Source organism: Zeus faber (genome assembly GCF_960531495.2).
Source record: "Zeus faber genome assembly, chromosome: 18".
NCBI classification, from domain to species: domain Eukaryota; kingdom Metazoa; phylum Chordata; class Actinopteri; order Zeiformes; family Zeidae; genus Zeus; species Zeus faber.
The window spans coordinates 15,762,937-15,787,699 of record NC_137210.1 but is presented as its reverse complement, the minus strand read 5'-3'; the positions used below and the strand labels follow the sequence as shown (position 1 = coordinate 15,787,699).

Sequence of the window (24,763 nt, the reverse complement as noted above, 5' to 3'; positions counted from 1 at the left end):
ACTATAACATTATTGAATCTTGAGAGTAAATGCATACAACATTTTAACATGTTAAAACAGCATTCAAGACATTTTTTAGCTTATGAGGACACTATGTGTCCCCTATAATTGGAGTGTCCTATGCTGGTGGGTATTATTATTATTATTATTATTATTATTATTATTATTATTATTATTATTATTATTATTATTATTATTGTTGTTAATAAACACACACACACACACACACACACACACACACACACACACACACACACACACACACACACACACACACACACACACACACACACACACACACACACACACCAAAATAAGCAACAATACTATACCTTTTGTTCCTCTGAGCCTCCTTCTTGTCCATGATGACCGGCACGCAGTTGGTCAGCTCGGTCCAGTCCGCATGGAGCCCGCAGCTCCAGCCGGTGGAGAACCGGGAGAAGAGCCACGACTCCTCTTTCCCGGGCCGGTGACACGTGCACTTCTTCTGGCCTGGCTTGCAGTCGCACGGCTGCTCCAGGCGGATATTCCTGACCAGGTGTCTGCCGAAGGTGGTGCCGCCCGTCTTCTGGATGTGCAGGAACACGATCACGTCGTCCCCCTTGATGTTGAACTCCACGTGTCGCTCCAGGTCGCGCTCGGTGAAGTTGAATCTGGAGGCTGATCGGGGAGGACCGTCGCCCCCTTCCTCCTCCTCCTCCTCCGCCTCCTCCTCCAGGTCCTCCTGGTCCCGGTAGAAGTCGTCCCTCCCCCGGTAATACGGCGTGGAGAGCAGACTCACACCGCGGAATTTGTCGCCGGTCTTGAAGTGGCACGAAGTGCTGCCGGCGGGACAGATGTACTGGTACCCGATCATCACGAACAGCACGGCGAGGATGGGGACCAAGATGAGCTTGCTGGATCTGTCATCCATCATATCGGGGACAAGTGGTTTCAGCTCCTCTCTATCAATAATAATTTCTTTGGCGGTCATTCCTCCATGCTTCAGGGGGGGGGGGGGGTTAGAGTCTATGGGTGTCCGGAGTGCCACATGTTGATCAGGATGACACGGCGCTGCCTACCTTTCCGTGAAGCATAGTGGTCTGCGGGAGACCCGGAGAGACCTTGAAGTCTCGGATGAGATAGTGCACGCCGGCTCCACTGCAACGCAAATGTCCGAGATGTGGACCGCCCGCAAAAGTCATGGCAAATGGCATGGGATATAATTGCGGCTTACTTCACCCGATGGTTGTCCAACTTCTACCGCAGGAGATCCATTCCAGTTCGTCCGCACCGGCGTGCTGAGTCCATCTGAGGCAGTCTAGAGTTCTCCCCCTGATCCCAGTCCAGTAATAATAATAATAATAATAATAATAATAATAATAATAATAATAATAATAAAATAAACACTTTCCAGTAGATGTCTTCAATGAATCGCAACTCTCATGTTCTGCAGACTGTCCACAGCCCGTGCGAGGGCTCCTCTCCCGTCGCAGTTTGGAGACACTGATCTCATCCTCAGTGGGAGTGGGGAGGCTGCTGCTGCTGCTGCTGCTGCTGCTGCTGCTGATGCTGCTGCTGCTGCTGCTGATGCTGCTGCTGCATCGAGCTGGGGAAGGCGTAGTGCTGGGCTGGGGAGGCTGCAGGATCATCCGTCCCATCTATCCCATCCCGCTCCCGCCGGCCGCTCTCCGGTCTCACGCCCGCCTCACGCCGCACGCCTCAACCCCAAACATGCACAGCTGCAACTTTGCGGAGCCCTCCCGAGCGGGAAGTGGTTGATGTGGCGTTACTGTGTGTGCGGTTCGGTGTCCCCGCCTCCTGTACCTGCTGCGGGTTTGAACCGCCACAGCGAGGTGATTCATTAATGAACCAACTTCAGCGTCACGGTCCGAGCTGTGTCTTTGGAAACGACCGAGTGGGCGTCAACCTATTGGTCCCACCTTATAGTGAATAAGCAACTTTCCGTTTGTGTTTGAATGTGTAACGTGTGCCTTTTTTTTTTTTTCGTTTGTTTTGTTTGTTTGTTGTTGTTGTTGTTGTTGTTGTTGTTGTTGTTTTTCAGTCTAAGAAGGTGTGTGTTGCATTTCGACGTTACATATATCACGTTTTTATTAAGATAAAGTTTGAAATTCAAACTCTATTATCATTTTTATTATTGGTATATAGTAGTGAATTGTGTATAATAAATATTATAATGCATTATACATAATGTTAAGTATATAACATTATTGCTAATATAACAATACAATATTTTAATATATATTATAATGAACACATGAATTAATTATCATATGTTGATTATATGTATTTGAATTACACACTATCAATAAATCAACATATTGATTACACTATCTAGACAGTATATATAACTATAGGTATATATAAGTTATAGTATAACTAATAGAACGTCACATCGACACGCATTACATTTGAATAAAACGCTCCGCTCCGTTTTCCTTTTTTTTTCCTTCGTCGCTTTTCCTTGCGGCGCGTCGCAGCTCCGGACGCGCGCGTCCGTGGCTCCGGGAAATGGACCCAGGTGTCCGCGGCGCTGCCGGACCAAATCGACATTCCAACCGCAGCCTAATTTAATCCGCGGCCGCGTTCCTGCGCACGCACGGACGACAACGGCGCGGCGGCGACCCGGCATAAATTAAGGGGACGACTAACTACTTTTTTGCAGCGATGTCCCACGCTCCTCTTAGCGGGAAGCGCCGGCGTCAGTCGCCACGGCCGAAAGCCCCTTCGCATGGACGCGGCAGCGGCGGCGGCGGTGACGGTGCGGGGAGCGTGGAAGACGCGAAGTTGAACTATGTCACTGAACCGAGCTGTGTCGGCACATGTTTGAGGCAAACCCCCATTTGGAACTCCATTTGACCGCGCCGGCGTCCGAACCACTTCCATCCACAGTACGGGACTTTTACTTTGTCTACTAACTTGTCTTAACTCGCTCGACTTTAACGTGTATGAACCCATTAAAAGCCGCGGAATTGACCCTTCCGTCGGCCGGATGGGTCCGGTTTCGTTTCGGGGTCGGCGCCACTAAACGGCGGCGTTTAAAGTGGATAACCAACAACTACGTGGCATGGAGGCAGGGTGCTGACTGGCTTTGGTCCCGGCTCTTCTAGGTTTCCTCTGCGCGGTGGGGGTGCTGCTGCTGCCGGGGACGATGAGGTGCGTCGTCCTGCTGGTGTTGCTGGCGAACACCCACCAGGTGCTGGCTGCCTCTAAAGGGGTCTCTGCCAGCCTGAAGGCCAAGTGGACCGGTACGCCCCTGCTCCTGGAGACCAGGTACAACGCCCTCACCGCCGGGTATATCTGAAATACCCTGTCCACTACACGGTGTGGGTGGCAGGCCTTCTGATGTGATATCGGGTCTTTTACGGCAGGGATAGACCGGAGGACTTTCAAAAGTCAAGCTTTGCGCATTTAAAGACCCTCCCCCCCCACACCCCCCTCATCAAACCGACCTAATATTCCAAGAGTGCCGGTCTAGCTAGGGCATGACCACTTACCACAAGAGTTTCTGACCGCTTCAAATAAAGGAGCTCTCAACATCCCTTAAGGTGAGTTTCTTTACGAGAACCCTAAAATCTTGAAAATTTGTCAGAGACTCAAAAAGCATCATCCGCCTGTCTGACATCAAGGCCGTAGAATCCAGAAACGCAAATTCACGACAGTTCCGAGATTTTGACCGTCCGTCTTTAGCCAACCTATGCACCACTTGTCTTTGGTTGTGGTTTGGCCTGGGAAAACGGATTCTTTCCACAATATTGATATTATATTGATGTGTAATTTTCCCGACTCACCTGTTTGATTTCAATCGCTTTTGTGCAGTGAGTTCATTGGAGAAGATGGGAACGAGAAGTTCTGGCAGTTTGTTGACACAGTGAAAGAGCTTACCGTGTACAAGAATGGAGGTATGGAGGGTTTTAATTAACCCTTTTATCTCAGTCATATGGAAATTTTATTACTTTTTGATAAAGGAGGGGTTGTCTTACCATCCTCAATATTTTACCTGTTGATGTCCTCTACAGAGTCTGTGCGCTCCTACTACAATTTGATCCTCAAGAAAGCCGGTCAATTCCTCACAGACCTGAAGGTCAATCTTCTCAGGTTTGCTCTGTCCTTGCGAACCTACTCACCGGCGGTATTTGCATCCCAGCAGGTATGTTTCCATCCCCCTAACTGATCCTTCTGATCCCTGACCCCCCGCCCCCGCAGCCCCACCCTGACAATCCTTCGTCAGAATCAGAAAACTTTTATTGTCCGGCAGAATGATGCTAGTAATTTGTTACTACAATAACAACAACAACAACAATAACAGAACAAAAACAAATATTGTACAACAGAGACACAGAAGCATATCCCACAGCAGCATAAATCAACAATCTTCATAGCACATAAAGTGTTAGGTGCCTATACCTACAATCTGATAATAATAATCATAATTATTATTATACTGTATAATGTATATAGAATGGAGTAGGATGCAGAAATGCAGTTCCATCAATAGAATTGTAGCAGCTCCTTATAGACTTCTGTTATTCCCTCCTCATCACCTTAAATAAATACTTTTACTCTGCTGGCTCGCTTTCCCCTGGAGAAGGCTGTGTATAGCTGGCCGTGAGCTAACACTGTCTGAGGCAGGTAGATGCCAACTCGCTCATTCTCTTGCCCCTGACCTTTGTTACTGGTAACTGAGAGAGCCAGCCTGAATGGGAACTGCCGCCTGACCAAGCTGAAAGGAAGCTCATCATGGTGAGGAATCCTTGGCAGGAAGATCCTCTGGCCCTCGTTTGTCCCTACAGAAATGTCGCACTTGACAACCACCTTGTCCATCATCTGTACCACAATCGCTGGTGCCGCTCTTGTGAGTTCGTGGGATTTTGTGACTTGGCGCAAGGGGCGTTTTGCCTCATTTAATTTAATTTCATTTCGAAATGGAGAAGTTTGAGGCAAGACTCGCTGAGCTGGTTCACACATACAGGAATATTTACGACTTGTCTTTGCGTGAGTACAAAGACAGCCACATGGCACAGAACTCATGGAAGGAAATTGCAAAGGCTTTTAAAAAATAACACAATTTTAATAAATATATATTAAATGTATGTTATGTACTATATGTTTATGAATAAACATATCCTCTTTGGCATCAAGAACCTCTGTTTTTCTATGCACAGCTATGTTTGTTGTTTGTTATTCTTCCTTAAACTTCCGTCTACGTGTACTACTACTTCCTGCTCCACTGGGTATTTTTTCTTTCGCCTGCCCGTGTCGTTCTATAAACACCCTGCTGACAAAAACTTAAACTGCTAATCGACTGTTTATGTAAATGAAATAAAAACCACCCTATGCAAAGGCCTGACCCCTGAACAGTGTTTTGGCAAAGTTTGGAGGCGATCGGAGGAATGGTGTGCTATGCAAATCCTAACACACAAACACACACCCAACCCGTCGCCCAATAATAGTAGTGGGACTTAAACGTACAGCATCTTATCCATCTGTACGATATTACCTTTATTTTCACTTTGGTTGAATTTGTGGGGATACAGCATTGTTTTCATAGATAAACATTTATCCTAAAATTTGTGGTGAATACGAGTCCATCCTTTAACGTTAGAGTAAATTCGATTTCTACTGATGTCATGTTACAAATTGGACACTTCCAAGTCTTCTTCTTCTTGTTTTAAAGTGAAACAGCAATGAATTATAAAATGTTCTTCATATAAAACCTACTTTTCTCTGCCATATTTATGCATTCAATATAACAATGTTCCATGTTGTATTTGCAGGACCAAAAGAATGCAGTCAAAAATTAGATAAAATGTTATTAAATACTGTATTTTTCACTCTATAGTGCTGCATGATGCATAACCTAACAATGATCCTAAAACTGTTGAACACTGATATTTACTATCATCATACCATCAGAATCTCATACCTCTATTTTACAAGTTTAGAAGATCAAGTATTAGCAGTTATTACCTCATGTCGTTATTACAAATAGATTTTCATCCACGTGTATTTTGTGCCTTATGTTAATGTCATCACATTTATTTTGAAACGTCTTTTTTATCAGTAATCAAATCCATGACCCTGGCAGAGTGACACCCGCTCTTTTTGATAAGTTTATTGCTTGTCACATTTTACTTAATGATCCTAGTTAGGTCTTAGACAAATGCTGTGGCAGACTAGGATAAGATCTATATTTATGTTTATTGTATTTCATGTTGCATTGTACTCTTTCAAAAAGATCTTCTTGAAGACAACAACCTGCCAAGCTTCCTACTTCATCAGTGACTTATTAGACACGTGTCATAGCAGCGGTCACAACAAATTTTAGGACACTGCCAGAACTCAGTCAAAGGCTCTCTCTTATTGGAAAGACACTCGATTTTCTGTTGGTTCGCAGTGACTTAGTTATTTTGCGATTGTCAGATTTGGTCTGCAACAGTATTATCATGGCAACAGATATGGAAAGTGCACCAGCCTGAAGTCACTGATCTTCAAAATGTGTCCTTTTCACCTGATTTTACCAGATAGCCAGTGATGAACCACCGCCTGAGGCCTGCCCGGCCTTTGTTTCCGTCCATGGTCAACTAAGCTGCAGCACCAAGGACATAAAGAGGCTCCTGAAGGCAGCTGCAGGCAGGTAACACGAAATGTCACTGCTTTCTGCTCTGAGGTTCAAATTAGTCAGGAGTACAACCAGGTGAAGACTTGTTGTTTTGGTCATAAAGGATTTATTTTTGCAATATTAATATAATTAATGCTGAGATTTTGTCTACGACAGACAAATAAAGTTAGTAATACAAAGAGATTTGTTTCTTCAACAACCCTTTTTAAATGTTTGCAGGCCCAAACCATATTTGTACAAGAACGACCACAGATATGATGGCCGTAACACGACAGACGTACCAGTCGTGATCCTTTACGCTGAAATTGGAACCACAAAGTTCAGTTCCTTTCACAAGGTGCTGTCTGAGAAAGCAGAGGCTGGATCACTAATCTACGTTTTGCGCCATTTTGTCATGGTAAGTAGTGACTTTTTTTCACTTAAATATATGTAAGATTAAGTAGGCCTTTATTTAATAATTCTATGCTAAGATACAGTATATCCATCCCAATGGTATAGCAATTCACAGCAATAAAAACAAAAATATATATACAAAGGAACATAGAAGAAGAAGAATTAAGTTGTTCCCACTGAGTTGGAACAATACATAAAGGTTTATTGGTCAAGGTATACTGTATGACACAGTATTTATGGTATATACAGTTTTCAGTTCAATTTAAACATCCTCTAAATTCGCTTTGGCTGGTGGTGTGTCCTACTTTAGAGAGGGACAAAGGAAGTCATGTGATCAGAGGTGTGAAGGCCTCATTGTGCGCTTTTGGCTCAAATGGCCTGGTGAAGTGTCTTTCCAGCCACGGTCCCTGCTGGGTGATCGTTTTGCTCATCCGGGCCAAGGCGAGCCTCTCACAGGAGACCCCTGCGGTCCTCAAATCCCAATTGTTGTCCTTTGGTCCCCAGATGTGGGGATCTGGATTGTAGCAGGAGGACATGAAATCTGTTGGTGTTGTGTGTGTGTGATGTCATGCCACGCTATATGTAGGTAACACAACACTATGTGGACTATTTAAAATTAAATTCACTGCATAATAACTTTTTCTACTTCTCAACCCAACTTTATTTTAAAGTTGGTTCCCATCATTTGCTATTTATTTTACTATTGAGAAACATACTGCTCTGCTACAGCTTCCCACTTTTAGCCTTAAAAAACATGTTAAGTATAGAAAAAAAAGTCAGTCACGTATACATGTGTCTTGCAGACCTGCCAACCTGAAAGCATTTTGTGTACCAATTAGACAATTCTTAGTCAAAATACGCAGGCACGAAATGCCAGCTGAAACTACGCAAAAATAATGATAATTATACATATCTATATATATACAGTGGGGCAAAAAAGTATTTAGTCAGCCGCTAATTGTGCAAGTTCTCCCACTTAAAAAGATGAGAGAGGCCTGTTATTTTCATCATAGGTATACCTCAACTATGAGAGACAAAATGAGGAAAAAAAAATCTAGAAAATCACATTGTCTGATTTTTAAAGAATTCATTTGCAAATTATGCAAATAAATAAGTATTTGGTCAATAACAAAAGTTAATCTCAATACTTTGTTATATACCCTTTGTTTGCAATGACAGAGGTCAAACGTTTTCTGTAAGTCTTCACAAGGTTTTCACACACTGTTGCTGGTATTTTGGCCCATTCCTCCATGCAGATCTCCTCTAGAGCAGTGATGTTTTGGGGCTGTCGCTGGGCAACACGGACTTTCAACTACCTCCAAAGATTTTCTATGGGGTTGAGATCTGGAGACTGACTAGGCCACTCCAGGACCTTGAAATGCTTCTAACGAAGCCACTCCTTCGTTGCCCGGGCGGTGTGTTTGGGATCATTGTCATGCTGAAAGACCCAGCCACGTTTCATCTTCACTGCCCTTGCTGATGGAAGGAGGTTTTCACTCAAAATCTCACGATACATGGCCCCATTCAATCTTTCCTTTACACGGATCAGTTGTCCTGGTCCCTTTGCAGAAAAACAGCCCCAAAGCATGATGTTTCCACCCCCATGCTTCACAATAGGTATGGTGTTCTTTGGATGCAACTCAGCTTTCTTTCTCCTCCAAACACGACAAGTTGAGTTTTTACCAAAAAGTTCTATTTTGGTTTCATTTGACCATATGACATTCTCCCAATCCTCTTCTGGATCATCCAAATGCTCTCTAGCAAACTTCAGACGGGCCTGGACACGTCTGGCACTGCAGGATTTGAGTCCCTGGCGGCGGCGTCTGTTACTGATGGTAGCCTTTGTTACTTTGGTCCCAGCTCTCTGCAGGTCATTCACTAGGTCCCCCCGTGTGGTTCTGGGATGTTTGCTCATCGTTCTTGTGATCATTTTGACCCCACGGAGTGAGATCTTGCGTGGAGCCCCAGATCGAGGGAGATTATCTGTGGTCTTGTATGTCTTCCATTTTCTAATAATTGCTCCCACAGTTGATTTCTTCACGACAAGTTGCCTACCTATTGCAGATTCAGTCTTCCCAGCCTGGTGCAGGTCTACAATTTTGTTTCTGGTGTCCTTTGACAGCTCTTTGGTCTTGGCCATAGTGGAGTTTGGAGTGTGACTGTTTGAGGTTGTGGACAGGTGTCTTTTATACTGATAACGAGTTCAAACAGGTGCCATTAATACAGGTAACGAGTGGAGGACAGAGGAGCCTCTTAAAGAAAAAGTTACAGGTCTGTGAAAGCCAGAAATCTTGCTTGTTTGTAGGTGACCAAATACTTATTTTACCGAGGAATTTACCAATTAATTCATTAAAAATCCTACAATGTGATTTCCTGGATTCTTTCCCCCCATTCTGTCTCTCATAGTCGAAGTGTACCTATGATGAAAATTACAGGCCTCTCTTATCTTTTTAAGTGTGAGAACTTGCACAATTGGTGGCCGACTAAATACTTTTTTGCCCCACTGTGTGTGTGTGTATATATATATATATATATATATAATTGTAATTTAATGACATAAGTCAATACAAAAAAATACTGTACATTTATTGGGTATTTAAACTACATCCCTTGGATTGGAACAGATTCTACGACCTGTGGTTCTAACCACCTCCTCTCACTCAACATCCTCTGGTCGGTGTAGGTGATAAGTGTAACACTGTGTTGTCAGCTAAAATGGGAAGTGGTAGAGTTATAATAAAACACTAAAATGTTACCGTAGTGTTAACATATAAAACGTGAGATGCACCGATTGGTCAGTTTTCACTGGCCAATTGGTGTCAGATATATTTTCTGATTCCGTGCCGGTCAAATGTACACGCCTATACTGTGCTCATGTACTGTTCTGGTAAAAATGCTCCGATACTCAAACCCGATACCAACGTAATGTAGTTGGTGCTCAAAAAAGATTAAGAGAGAAAGAAAATGTTGGCTGTCTGGAGGTACTTCAAGGTAAACAAAGAATATTTGATAAATTATTTATTTATCCCCTGACAATATTCAATAATTGTGCAAACTATGTTTCTATTGCTGTCACAGTGGAGCTCTGCTCGTGTGAAAAGTCCAACTCTTTTTTGAGACTCGTTTCCTGATGAGTCACTCAGTAAAACAAGTTGTTCCATTTGATTCAGTTGACTTAATGCACGGTGAGGGAAGGAGGACTTCCAGTGAACGTAAGTGAGAAGAGTCTGCCATTTATTTTATTTGTTTATTTTGTTTATGTAATAATTGTAATTTATTTGCAAAGTACCATATAAATATAATATAAATGTATATTTGCACTTAACGTGAAAGAGACTTTGATTTGAAGTTTGAACTGGACATTTCCATGTTCGTTATATGTTGTGTCCTACTAAAACTCAGTGAGAGTTACAGGTTGTATTATACTCAAACTCAGTGACAGTTCCATATTCTGTTTTATTGGAACTCTGTGACGGTTTCATGTTCTATTCTTTTTCCATAATGAACAATAATAAACGCAGTGTCAAAATCAGTAAGCTCACTATTGTGGTAACTGTGGTAGTCTGTATGTGCAACTGTTCTATCATGTGAGCATGATCAGATGTATTTGTCATTGACGTACAGCAGATTGGAAATCTAAATCTGCAGGTCAGACTTAAAAAAAAAAAAAAAAAAAATCTGAAAAAGGAATGGGCCAAGAAAATTGCAATTGGTGCACTTCTAGTTGTTAAACATATTCGGTAACTTTACGAGATGATGCATTTCAAGGGGCATATCCTAATGAGATGAATTTGTGTACTGTATATAGTTAGCTGTAGTATCTTGCATGCGATGTGATGAGCCTTGTTACGAGACAGCCACAGTGTGAATAACCGATGGAGGCATTTTGCTGCAGTAACTCAAAAGCCACGGAGACTCCCACTTACACTATTGTGGTGCTCAAAATATTTTCCCAAGGTTGGCAGGTCTGGTCTTGTGTATTTTTTAATGTATGTTGTATCTAAGTGCTTTTTAAATCACAGTAATATCACATTTTATTTTAAAGATACTGTAATTGCAGCAATATATCCAAAGCAGAGTAATGTGACTAATTTATCCTTTAACCAATTCAGATAGATCTGTAGACTCATTATATGGCGAGAGCAGAAGGGATCATTTTATACTGTAGGTAAGCAAAAGAAGAGAGACAGGGTGGATTTTATTCCCTTAAATGTGAGTTGCTTCTGCTGTCATTACGTAGCAGAGTCTAGCAACTGGTACATTTATGGCCAAGCTTTTTCCTTTCCTTTGTTAGCTTATTTTTACCTTGCCCGATAATTCGTCATAAGGAGTGGAAAACAAGACACTGTACCCAGTATCTGTACAGCTTCAGCTCTACCACTGCTGTTGCTTTTAATTATCACTGTTGGTAGTCCTAAATTTCGAAGCCACAGGAGCTACTTTCATCTCTACTTGGACGACCGAGGCTTTGCTGTGATTCCATTAACTCTCAAAGTACAACATTGGATAAAAGCAGAGGTCAACCCAGTGACAGACTCAAATGGATTGCATTAGTCTCCATCGTTTCTGCAGAAAATCTCTGCATCTGACGGAGTGATCAATGCCCTGGCTCAATTTGCAAATGTAACATGCTCTTTTCAGAGATGTGCCGTAAAGAAGATTACAGCGTAGGTGTGAAAGGTCTTCAGTTTGTCTGTAAAAGTAAGCAGTGCTTTGAATTAGGGAGGGCATTAGTGTCAAGGTGGAATGACAGCAGCTCACAACCCACAAGTTCTTCATTCCAGTGGCAGCTTCTATGTACTTTTCTATTTGAATTCCCTAAGAATCAAATGTGTTTTCCCCTATGCTGAGGATGTGATAAATTGAATTAAAATCCTGTGAAATGAGTTGCGATGAAATGTTACAATGCTTGCAAAACAAGCTATATTTGCAATCATAAGCACAAATATTGGAAAAACCTTCTGATCTCATGGAAAATTAAACACATTAATGTAGAGGGATAATATGGTTATACAGGACATCTGCTGTTGAATTCACACAGTACAAACATTGTTGAATTCATGGTCATCGTAACTTCAAAATGACGCACCTTCGTAACTTTTTGTTTTTATTAAAAGTTTTTCTCTGTGTTGACGTCATTAATGTGTTGAACCTCCCCTTCCAGGATCCTAAGCCTCAGAGGATGCTTCTGTCTGGATATGGTGTTGAGCTGGCTATTAAAAACACAGAATATAAAGCTGTGGATGACACCAAAGTGAAAGGTCTGTTTCTGTAGCACTTACAGCACCCAATTCTGTGCTCAGTCTCTGCCGTATAAACAGCATTTAAACCCAGCGTTTTCTCTCGCAGATTCAAAGAGTGTTACAAACACAGATGAAGAGGATGTTGATGAAGTCCAAGGTTTCCTTTTCGGAACCTTACAGTAAGAATCTCAGCTAGACCTTTTCCCCTCACAACTGTAAACTGGTTAGACTGGGAGCTGGACTCAAAGACACTTGATACCATGTCGTGATTATGAAATTATGAAGAAAAAAAAAAAATATATAATGCAAGGGTCGTTATAGTAGTTACAAGATTAATAATACCTTCCTCCTTTCTTCTTCACTCAGGAAATCTCACCCTGAGCTGCGAGAGCCGCTTGGAGAGCTTCGCAAACATCTGCTGGAGAGCACCAATGACTTGGCCCCCCTTAAAGTGTGGGAACTGCAAGGTACTCAACATCATTTGATCAATACCTATTTCCAATGATGGAAGAAACAATAACATTGAGATTCGGCATTGTGTTGAAGTTAGCATTATCAATTGCTAGTGAATGTATGAAGATGAAGACTTTACAATGAGAGAAATATTTTTGTTTTGAATCAATGTAAATGCATTGCTGGTTTATAGAGTCAATTGTTGTATATTTTGGACACGGTGACTTGAATTGGCTCCCTTCGCAGATCTCAGTTTCCAGGCAGCTGCTAGAATCATGTCGGTGCCAAAGTTCGATGCCCTGAAGTTCATGCGAGACCTCAGTCAAAACTTTCCGAGCAAAGCCAGGTAAGAGAGCTCACGTGTCATTCAACAAGCACTTGGCTAAGTGGCTTACAAATTCGGAATCCAAGGCTTCAGCGAGATGTGGCAAAATGCATGATGCACTCAGAGTAAAGTTGTGAAGAAGAAAATGAATCTGCCTCTTTCTGAAGTGTTGTTTTTGTTCTCCTCAAATATAATTTGGTTGAGCACAGGCTCCTGTCAGCATCTCATTGGGATGCTTTTTGTTTAGTGTGTAGATATGATCAGCTGCTCCGTTAGACGCTTGTTTTTGGCTCAGACAAGCTTTGAGGACAAACAAATAAAAAGTGCAGAGTAAGTGTTTGCGTGAATGTTTACAGGGAGCCGGCTACACACGTACCATATTGAGGGGCCACAGAATTTTGTAGATTAAAAATGAGCTTTTACTGCTGGCTGGGGAAGTGGATAAAAAAAAAGCAGAGGGTGACTGTACATGTTTTACTGTTCCCACAGATCACTGACAACGGTGGCCGTAAAGCCGGAAATAAGAAAAGAAATTGAGGAGAACCAAAAGGTGCGCCCTCATGTGATGTCCCGCTAGCCTGTTCAAGAAGCGGTTGAGTTTGTTTTACCCTATCACCACCTCTTGAACAAGTGTCATCTTTTACCTAAAACAAACCTTATTATAATCACTAGGGGCTGAATGGGAAAAAACAACAACTCTTATACAATTAGATTCTATTTCTCAATCAATGTAGCAAATTGTAATATGTCCTATTTGTTATGCAACCATTTTCAATAATTCCATTTCATTTCTGTAACACACTGAAACCCGGCCCGCCCATCTTAATTACCAAAATTTACTCAGACTTTTCTGTGACTATATTTTACATTGTTTACACTGTGAGTCGTTATACGAGCAGTCTTGTTCTTCCAGCGATTGAGCGAGACCGTGGGGCTTCACCCAGGCGACGCCGGGCTCTTCATCAATGGGCAGCACATCGATTTGGATGTTTACAATCCCTTCAGGTCAGTGTTTGGCAGGAGGGTGTGGCACGCTGCCCGCTCGCTCAAGAAAGCATAAAAGCAACCAATGGCTTAGTGATTCTGCTGCACCACGAGCATCTCCCGCAACAACTCTGATTTTTGCTTTTACAGCATTTTGGACATGCTTAGAGGGGAAGCCAGGATCTTGGAGGGTCTCCATAACCTCGGCATAAAAGGAGAACATCAGGGGAAGTTGCTGAGGCTGCCTGTGAACCTGGTGGAAGACAGCTATGCTTTAGATATTAGACATCCAGCTGTAATGGTGAGGCCTTTGTCCGGTAGGACAGATAATTTCTCCTTGGCCCGGATGTGCGTTGCAGGTGCTTTGTTCTGATGGCTTGCAGCGGGTGTGGATTACTAGACCAGTCATCAGACTATTGCAACCATCCCAAGTCTGCCAGAAAGCTCAATTATAAACTGGGAAGCTAGCCAAGGGAAGCTATCAAATTTGTCCCTGTGGGCCATTTTAATATTCAAGATACTTTGAAAAAATGCCAACCAAATGAACTTGATATATTAAGTCTGGAATAATGTACACATTCAACCAGAGGTGCTGTCTGCCTTTAGAAGGCAGACTGTGTGTGTGTGTGTGTGTGTGTGTGCGTGTGTGCGTGTGTGCGTGTGTGCGTGTGTGCGTGTGTGCGTGCGTGCGTGCGTGCGTGCGTGCGTGCGCTAAAGAGATGGAGACAGGGAATTAGCGGAAATAAGGCAAAGAAAAAGGCTTAGAGCACCAGAGATACCAACATTTGTTTTCTTTGGAGGTGTCAGGGTGTGGCAGTTCCGCCTGCCACACGCCACCTGAGTGCCATTGTCAGGGCCCTCCGACACAGAGACACAGGCGACGGGGTTGAAAACACACCAGTTTTATGGTAGAGTGGAAATAGTGGAACAAGCCTGAGCAGATGGAAGATATGTTATGACAAGGGCTCCTCTCGTGTGTGTGTGTGTGTGTGTTGCTTGATGATTGTGCTAATGAGCAACAGGCATACAGCCACCCTGATCCTGGGCACAATTGATCCTAAACCCAAGACAGGTGTGGCTGCTTCAACCACACAGGGCATCTCAGGGAAGTGAGCACCAGTTTGTCCAGCAACAGATGATCTAGCTTCAGTGGCTTTGTACACCTACCCCCTCAAGCGAAAAGAAAAAGCTTTCCCAGCTTTTTTTCCCCCTATTTAGACTGACAGTGTTGTGACATGCAGGTTTTTTTTTTTTTTGCCCTCACTTGCACTGCAACACTGTAACGTGAAAGAACACTGAATAATGTGAGCTTAGTCATCTTAAATTCGTCGCCTGCAATTTACAAGTTGAGAAGAATTGACTTTGTTCATGAAAACATTCAGTGTTTTTTAATTGTTGGCCCGAGGTTAGGGCTGAACGATTAATCGAATACAAACCGACATCGCCCTGAGTGATCGGGGCGATATTTGTGCACCTGTCTCCCTCTCTGATGGTGCAGACGACGCGCGTGTCAACTATGTGTGTACCAGGGATGGGGGGCCCGCAATAGACGTGACAGAACAGTGTGTTTTTATTTTACATTTCCTTATGGAACTAAGCAAGTGTGTATGGAACAAACCGTGCGTCATTTGGCAACTACTCCGTGTCCCCCACCTCCTCCCTATAGCGATTATTTTAACCCTCCTCGCTGCCCCCCAGTGAGACCCAGTGCTCCGGCCCAGACCGCCGTGCCTCTTCCAGAAAACTTTGTATGTTTGTGTTTTGGGGATTTTATTGTACCTTTTTTTTAAATGTATTGTGCATAAAGCTGTCCCTGAGCACAGGTGAATGTATGCGCGCAGCATTTTTATAAAAAATAATAAATTTCTGCTGAAGCACTGCATATTTTTCTAATGTTAATTTTCAGAGTAGAGCGACCACGAGGCTTAAAGTTAAATCAGTCAATATTCTACTATGATTGAAGGTTGTTTTTTTTTTGTTTTTTTACCATTCCAGAGTTAAATAAAGATATGTTATTCATATAAATTCATACATCAATTCATCTTATCTCATCATAACACATAGGCCTGGCCTACAGGAAAGAGCAGTTTATATATTGACTGTATCCAATGTTGTCATACTATAGAATGGTTTATTTCTTGTGTTTAGTGAATAATACAGAAGATAAGAAGAAGATAGAAGATACTTTAATGCAATTTGATTATTTTCCCAAATTGCTCAGGCCTACCTGAGGTAAAGCACTGTATCATGCCCTAATTGTATTGATAGGCAATATTTAACCCTTCTCTATGGAACTATCAGTGAGCATTGCTTGGGGTTTGCTACATCAATAAGATTCAAGTCAAAGTAAGCTTACAAGTAGTTACTAGCACTGAAATGACTTTCTTGAAACCCTACATATTCTGGTGATGCTTAAACTTGAATGATTGATGATGACTTGAATGCACTCTTCCTGTTTCTTTCTTTTCAGTGGATGAACGACATTGAGAACGATCCGATGTATCGCAGCTGGCCAGCAGGCGTACAGGAGCTCCTGAGGGCCACCTTTCCTGGAGTCATCCGACAGATCCGACGCAATTTCTTTAACCTGGTAAGTCCCCGAATCACGGAGAAATTGAGTTCAGTCCTACAATATGAAACGCTACTGAAGTATTGTGTGACTTGGTGTATATTGAATGATATATTGTTTTCTGCGGAAAGCTAAAACTCAAAACAAGACAAGTCATTTCTCAGTTACTATATTGTTCTATCGATCTCGAATTTGCCTTATTTGAAACCAAAGTAAACTTTGAGACAAGCCATCACAAGTGCTGCTTTTGTGTGTGTGTAAGTGTGAATGCTTTACCTTAGTTACGATGGGGTAGCGTGTCTGAGTTTTTGCTGTTTTTTTTTAAAATGCAACCGAACCAAGTCCATTTGCGACTCCTTTGTTGCCAGGTTCTGTTCCTAGATCCTGTACGGGAAGAAAGCGTTGAGCTTGTGAAGCTCACAGAACTTTTCTACAAGCATAAGATTCCTCTCAGGTTGGTCTTGCATTAAAAAGCACATTCAGGGCCCTTATCAACCAGGCCAGATGGAAACTCTTACTTCACCTGCAAATTGAATACTTTTATTCTTCCTTTTCCTTCAGAATTGGATTTGTGTTTGTCATCAACACGGACGAGGAGATTGATGGCTTTACCGACGCCGGGGTTGCGTTTTGCCGACTCCTAAATTACATCGCAGACGAGTATGATTTATCCCAAGCACTGACATCTCTGGTCTCAGTGAGTACAGCGCATGTGTAAAGTTCTACTTTTTACCCAAGCTCAGTTATTGAATTACAATTCCTTCTGTGCTGCATCTCCTCCAGCTGCAGGAGCCATTGTTTGTGCTCATGATTTATGTTTTATTTACATTTTCAGCAACAATAACAAACTTTAAAACAAAGCAATTTTATGTCCAATAATACAAAGTGTGTGTGTGTGTGTGTCTGTGTGTTGTGTGTGTGTGTGTGTGTGTGTGTGTGTGTGTGTGTGTGTGTGTGTGTGTGTGTGTGTGTTAGAGACGATATGAAAATTAATATCAAAACAGTAGTGTGAAAGTGGGGGTAGTTTACATGTTACATTTAGTTAAAGTCATTTATTTTGAGATGCTGTATGTTGATGATCATGACGATCGAGTCCCATCAAGCCCTGTAAAACACATTCCATTTCAGCATGGTACGGCTCCCATTTGATGTAATTGTTTTAAAATATCTGTAGCATGTCTTGATCTGCAGCCTGAGCAGTTATTGGACTAGACGGGTGAGAGGGTTTTGCCTCGGGCGTCGTTGTGAAACCAAGGGCAGGGGCTGTTGAAAGTGTAACAGAGAGTGATGGTCAAGTCTTGAGTTTACCTTTTAATGCTCCTTCCAAGATGTACAACAATGTAGACGCAGGAGAGGTGCTGTCTGTCGACACCGTCGCCGCCTATCTGAAAAGAAAGTTCCCCAAAGCCAGCGCTGAAAGGATTTTTGGACTGGATTCTGAGTATGATGACAAAAGACAGGTAAACAACAAAGAAAAAAAAAAAAAAAAAAGAAAAGAAAATGGTATGTTTGTGTCATATCCGTCTGGATTCACCGGTAAAAGCATCACAGGCTTAACAAAGAGTTGACTTACTGTGGACTTTGTGGCTTTAGGCCGGCACCGAGTTCTACAAGAAGAGTGGGCTGGGCTCCCTCCCTGTGGCTCTGTTCAACGGGGTCCCGCTGAGCCCCGAGGAGATGGATCCTGACGAGCTGGAGACCCTGATCCTGCAGCGCATCATGGACACGACCAACGTCTTCCAGAGAGCTGTCTTCATGGTATCTGTCTATCTAGTCTACGCTATTATGTAAATACTATTGGGTTATCGTAAAAATATATTTAGTTTCCAAACACATACTTGGTTAAAAGTCATATGTCTCTGCCTATTACAAAAAAAATCGAAATCCTTGTAAAGAAATGTAAGAAAACCACTTTTCACATTTACTCTTATTACGCAAACCTTGAGAATTATTTTTGACTCACTGAGGCGGGACTTAGGAATCCAAATTAAGCACCAGATGCCACTGAATTTTTCAATACTCAATTATCATTTGCAATTCTGTCAGCACCATAAAGGCGTGAAATTTTACTTCCCAGCCCTGTGCCTAAACGATGTCTCTCTCGTCCTGTGTCCAGGGCCAGCTGACGGAGGGAAGCGATGTGGTGGACCACCTGATGGAGCAGCCCAACGTGGTGCCCAGGATCAACCCCCTGATCCTCAGCACAAATCACAAATACCTGGACTTCACTTCCTCTCCAGGTGAGTCGCGCTACTCTAGACCGAGCATTGGCTAACTTTTCACTCGCCGGCTTGTTTTCACTTCTAACCGTTTCTTCCCTCTCTCACAGTTGTAGACGACTGGGAAGACACAACTATGTTTTCATACCTGGATTCCAGGGACAAGACCGCTGTAATCGCTAAGAGAATGAAGTACTTCACAAAAAATGGTGAGCAGTCACACATGGTTTAACCTCAGAGCAGGGATGCCACTGCGAGGAATTTTTCCCACCGGTTAATAAACTCATGACAACCGGACATTTTACAACAGGGGGGCGCGCAGAGTGTCCCCGTTCTCCGTGGCCGCTAATTACGGATGGAAGGAGACAGCTCCCAATCTATACCTGATGATCTAAGGTCTCCTATAGCCTCCTCTCCTCCCCTCCTCCCGTGATAAGCAGGCTGTGCTGCGACTCTGCTGTGCACACAAGCAGACACGCTAATACGCAAAAATGAACTGAATGGGTTTTTATTTCTCTATAAATAATTTTTTTTTTTAATTGGCAAAATGACTGTGGGCAAGCAATGTAATCGGTGTACGCACTTACACGGGTAGCACCGATAACCGTAGCAACCCTACCTCAGAGACCGTTCTTTTAAATGCCGGCTTAAATTGAACAACCATTGTGTAGCGGACTTATGTACACCAAATATTAATAATAGCCTGTTTTTGCTGTGGATCTATGAAAGTATGAAATTGCCCCTTTGTGGTGAGGCAGACAGGCGGTACCTATGGCAACATAATAGCTGGTTTGATGATTGGCTCAAGAACAGCAGCCCAAGAGGTAGTCAGGTTTTCGCTCCTAAGGTCGGAATAGTTGCTGACTGGATGACCGACTGGATGAATAAAGCCATCAGGGGTGGCACAGGTCTCCACTAATATTCTTTCCGTCTGGAGACTCATTCACTCTCTCTCTCTCACTCTTGTTTTCCCCCTCCGCACACTCTGAACTATTTCTTTCTCCTCCTTCCTGGAGAAATAAGCCTTTACAGTATTAGCAACCTTCTCTCAGAGCAAGCCCAGTCATGAGATTGAGATTTCACAATAAATAACTTCACTTGGTGTATTCATTGGTTACCAAAGTTAAGCAAGAGGGAAGATTGCTCTGAACAGCCCATCCACTTTATTACATTACATTACATTTAGTCATTTAGCAGACGCTTTTATCCAAAGCGACTTACAATTGTTCAAACACCGACGGACGCAGCCATCAGGAGCAATTAGGGGTTAAGTGTCTTGCTCAAGGACACTACAGCATGCTAGCAGGAGGAGCCTGGGATCGAACCAGCAACCTTTAGATCACTAGACCACCAGCTCTACCGCCTGAGCTACCACCCCCCCCATGTGAGATTTATGTGAGATACACTATATTTACAGTATGTTACAGTATATTTATAGTGTGTTCATAGTATGTTACAGTATATTTATAGTGTGTTTACAGTGCTGTGTGTCTACAGATGAGGATGGGATGAGTGCTGTGACTATTTGGGTAATTGGAGACTTTGAGGCGGCCTCAGGAAGACGGCTGCTGACCGGCGCCATGAAACACGTGGTGAGTCTCTGGCTCTCCCCGATCAGTTTAGTGTGTTCATTTGCCATCTTTCAATATGACCATTGTGTCTGCGTGAGATTTAGACTATCGCTTATATACGTACGCAGGATGAAAACTAGTTCTTTGTTCGGTTGTTTGCTAATTGTCTAACACTATGCTGATTTACTTTTGAGCCCAAATCAATGAAGCAATGACAACACCCAAGCCTAGTTTCAATTATGAAACATGCACAGTGAAATCAGCAAAATAACTGGTTTACTGTTTAGGTAGTTTAATATTATTTTTAATGGTGTTGTTGATTTTAATTTTATTTTAATTGTTGTTATAGTTACATGCAGGTTAATGTATTATAAGTGTTTCTTTCGAAAGCAGGTTAAACTGTTGACCTTCATATCACAATATAGTTCCACTGGATTCTTTGACATTTTATTTTGCATTCATATGAAGATGTCATGATCAATGCCTATCTTTATTGTGTTAATGGTTCTTCCAAATCGCCTGGCCCTGTTCCACTCTGCTATATTGCACATGTTTACATATGTGCATATTCACATGTGTATCTAAATGTTCTTTTTTTTATGGATGCACTGGGTGAAATTAAGCACTGTGGCATGATACTTAACAACTAACTTAACTTTTGTAGTCTGTGTAACACGTACCGCTGGACTTTAATTATAAGCTACCACGCTGCGTCTCGGAAGGAATAAAAATGTTGTATTCATCAGGGGCACTTTTCACCTTGGCCTGTCTGGCTTTCAAGTGCTGCAGTCGCTGCTCCCAGAGTTAACAGCCACATAAATAAAGGAGACTATACTGCAAATCTAGTTGACTCAATTTATCTGCCAAGGGGAACAACATCGCTTTGTGTGTTTTATTAATGAATGGCTCGGGAAATTATTATTTTTCTGACAGCCATGGCTAAATGATCATTTCCAAACGAGCGAGTGGATCACATAACCCTGTGTACTCATGATATATAGCGCTATGTGAAAGATTTATTCACTAAGAAGTTCACACCATGCATACTCGCATACTTGCGCAATATAACCACAGAAATACGAGAGGATCACTGTTGTGCTCCAGCAGTAAACAGCCTCTGCTCCCCTTTTCTCTTCACTTTGTGTGTTTGTGTATGTGTGTGTGTGTGTATGTGTGTGTGTGTGTGTGTCCAGAAAACCAGGCCGGGTGTGCGCGTGGGGCTACTCGCAAATCCCAGCAGCAAGCCCAGCCAGGAGAACACGGTGCTGTACCGGGCTGTCTGGGCCTCGCTGCTCACCCACAAGAATAAGGTGGCGGCGGACTTGACGAGGAAGCTACTGAAGGAGGAGAGCACGAGTCTCCTCCAGAAAGGAGCCAAGATGAAGGACCTGCTGCTCCAGGTACCATGCTGTACATACAGTAATACTGTACATAATACTTTATTTATCAGTGCCTCCAGGATTTAAGTGATTGTTGCAACCAAAAGCTCAACTTTACAGTGGCTTTTCTAAAAATGCAATTTGTGAATTTATTTTTATATAGATATTAGTTCTTGTTAAATAAATTGTGAGAGTTGGCAAAACTTGCAGGTGTTTTTTTTTTTATGTAAATATGACCGATACTTAAACACCGATACTAAACAGTCACTTACTGTGAATACTAACTCAAAGAACCATGGGTTGTTACAAAAAAAAGAAAAAACAATTTTATGTCCAATAATACAAAGTGTGTGTGTGTGTGTGTGTGTGTGTGTGTGTGGGTGTGGGTGTGGGTGTGGGTGTGTGTGTGTGTGTGTGTTAGAGATGACGTGTCTGGATCCAGTAATATTATTTATTATATTTATTTTAAATAAATAAAATACATTTTCAATTCAACATAGAGTAATCAACAAATAAATTCGGTACTGCATGACCATGCGCTGATGATGAATGTTGCTGCAATTTTGCAAAATTGCCAACTCTCAAACATCGTGATTTCCTAGAGGGAGATTTTGTTTTCTTTTTTGTTCTCCACTTTGAAGGATTTGTCTGCTACTTTTTGTTTTAGGGGATGTGGTGATTGATGAGCACATTTCATCCTCTCATCCTTCTCTCCAACAATTCCCCGCCATAAATAAATACACCACTGTTGCTTTATTTAATATTGTTATAACATTTTTATTGAAAACTACACTGCATGTTTTCCCTGAGCTGTCTTTTTTTTTTTTTTTTTGTATTTATATATTTTTTTACTTGGTGTAAATACTCCCCTCTATATACTTTCTGTACTTATTTCACACCCGAATTCCCCCCTGGGGGGATTAATAAAGTAAACTCATCTTATCTTAACAGCACACACAGTCTAGTACACTCCTGATTCTCCACAGACTGTCAGCTTCACTTGATCTGTCTGTGTGAGTGTGTGCGTGTCTGTGGTTGTGGCGGCGAGCGTAGCACAAGAGACCCTCCACTCCTCAAATCTTTAAATAAAATGTGGTGGTGGATACCTACCCCCCCAGGGGAAGACCTGACGAACTGCCGGGCTCCCGTCCGCTGCTCATGCTCGGCGCGGTTCAGTTGTGGCCATTCGAGCCTCTCTCTCTCTCTCTCTCTCTCTCCCCCTCTCTCTCGCTCTCTCTCGCTCTCTCTCTGTGGCATTCTCCCACACAGTGCTACCACTAACAAAACCAAGAAATCAAAACTCCCAGGGACTGATTAGCCAATCAGATGGAGAGACGGCCCCATCTGTCCGCTCATTAGTGACAGGAAATAGACAATGAGCTGCCAGCGGTGGGTCGTATCTCAGAGGTTGCATCAGGAAATGGCAAAACCGGCCTTCAATTATTCCTCTAGGTAGCGGTGGAGAGAGCTGAAAATAGCAATGGAAAGGGAGGCAAGCAGCGGCTCTGTGAGTTGGGACCCGGAGTTGGGGAATATGAGTTTATTATTGGCTGCCAGACAGACTTGCTGACTGAGTTGTGTTGACATTATTGGTATTTCACCTGTTCTCCCTTGGAGGGGGGGGCTAGAGAAAATAATAACCTGACTTTACTTTACAAACCCACGTCTTGGCTCCCACGGCTGATTTGTTATGTACAAAATGGCTGATGTTTAATCAAACGGTTGTTAGATTAATTACAAATTGATTAATCTCCTGTAATTTCCAAGCATGTGCATTTCTGACAGCGCGGCCCTCCGGCTCAAATAGTTCTGTTTGAGAGCTGCGCTGATCGCTGATCGGTTTCAACGATTTTGTGAATACCGAGCGATTTCTCGCTCTGCCTGCCTTGCATCATACTTCATGTCATTGCGTTGCGTGGATGTCCTTCAGCTAGCCCGTTACATCATGCATCACATCGAATATGTGCATATGGGCAATAAAATCTTTATATCCGGCATCCTATGCAAACATTTGTTATTCCACTCAAGGGCATGGATGAAGACGCCTTTGAAAAGAAGTACAACACACTTGAGGTGGATTTCATCCGCAGCCAGCAGCTCTTCTGTCGAGACGTCCTAAAACTGAGTCCTGGACAGAGGGCGGTCGTCAGCAACGGCAGGGTGAGTGGACACAGTTTGTAGTTGTGGTTGCGTAAATCCAAACAGAGATAATATCTTGATATTAAAATGTTCAAATTGATTGAGAAATACACAATTAAATTCTTTTTTTTTTTATATATTTCGTTTTTTTTAAACCCGGCCCTACGGTGAGCTAAAACATCAGGCAGCGTAGCCGACTTTAGCACAGCAAATTAATGTTTTATTTCCTTCAAAGCTGGTTCGCTTAAGACTACTTTACTCAAGATCCTCATACGGGGCTGTTTGTTCTGGATGTGGGTATTGTGCGTGTGTGTGAAAGCACCACGCGCACGTTATCACCGTCCGGAGACGTTGACTGATGTGTCGGCAGCAGCAGTGATGACAGCGCCGGATGAAGAGGCCGACCCCTGCGATGGCAGTAACAATTAATATCATTTCACGGTCCTCTGCTGCGGCAGCAGGGCGTGCCTGCCCCCAAAAATAGGAAAGGGGGGGGGGGGGGGGGGGGGACATGAATCTAAGTGGATGAAACAATGTGCTCCATTCACATACAATTTTACAGCCGCTTGACAAGTGGTAAATAAAACATCTTGTGCGGAATAAATAAATAAATAAATAAAAGAGAGAATCTGAATCGTCTTTCTCTTTCCCACTGCTCTGTCTCCCGTCTCAGATCCTCGGGCCGTTTGAGGAGCAGGAGGAATTCACAGCGGAGGATTTCCATTTGTTAGAGAAGATTACACTGAGCACCTCTGCAGAGAAAGTCAAAGCCAAAGTCAAACAGATGGGGATGAAGACAAAACAGTATGATTTTCCTTTTTTAAATTTTTTTTAAAATTCTTTTTAATTTCTTGTTTTCTCGCCAC

General features: G+C 42.7%; 2 protein-coding genes across 2 annotated transcripts in view; one reads left to right on the top strand and one right to left on the bottom strand.

Annotated features, from left to right (window-relative positions):
• Positions 1–916, bottom strand: part of hs6st3b (heparan sulfate 6-O-sulfotransferase 3b) — a gene marked incomplete at both ends in the record, with an annotated part of 59,207 nt that extends 58,291 nt beyond the window's left edge. The window contains one exon of the mRNA XM_080018603.1: positions 333–916. Coding sequence (XP_079874729.1) covers positions 333–916 — 584 coding nt within the window. The remainder of the gene's footprint in view (positions 1–332) is intronic.
• Positions 917–3,151: 2,235 nt separating this feature from the next.
• The window catches only part of uggt2 (UDP-glucose glycoprotein glucosyltransferase 2), a gene marked incomplete at its 5' end in the record, with an annotated part of 44,560 nt that continues 22,948 nt past the window's right edge, over positions 3,152–24,763 (top strand). The window contains 23 exons of the mRNA XM_080019674.1: positions 3,152–3,273; positions 3,820–3,902; positions 4,020–4,150; positions 6,525–6,637; positions 6,842–7,019; positions 12,180–12,276; positions 12,365–12,437; positions 12,625–12,725; positions 12,958–13,057; positions 13,526–13,586; positions 13,950–14,041; positions 14,171–14,321; positions 16,491–16,610; positions 16,958–17,043; positions 17,151–17,286; positions 17,918–18,049; positions 18,183–18,347; positions 18,706–18,829; positions 18,919–19,017; positions 20,306–20,400; positions 21,573–21,779; positions 23,787–23,918; positions 24,571–24,701. Of these exons, the coding sequence (XP_079875800.1) occupies positions 3,152–3,273; positions 3,820–3,902; positions 4,020–4,150; positions 6,525–6,637; positions 6,842–7,019; positions 12,180–12,276; positions 12,365–12,437; positions 12,625–12,725; positions 12,958–13,057; positions 13,526–13,586; positions 13,950–14,041; positions 14,171–14,321; positions 16,491–16,610; positions 16,958–17,043; positions 17,151–17,286; positions 17,918–18,049; positions 18,183–18,347; positions 18,706–18,829; positions 18,919–19,017; positions 20,306–20,400; positions 21,573–21,779; positions 23,787–23,918; positions 24,571–24,701 (2,729 nt within the window). The remainder of the gene's footprint in view (positions 3,274–3,819; positions 3,903–4,019; positions 4,151–6,524; positions 6,638–6,841; positions 7,020–12,179; positions 12,277–12,364; positions 12,438–12,624; positions 12,726–12,957; positions 13,058–13,525; positions 13,587–13,949; positions 14,042–14,170; positions 14,322–16,490; positions 16,611–16,957; positions 17,044–17,150; positions 17,287–17,917; positions 18,050–18,182; positions 18,348–18,705; positions 18,830–18,918; positions 19,018–20,305; positions 20,401–21,572; positions 21,780–23,786; positions 23,919–24,570; positions 24,702–24,763) is intronic.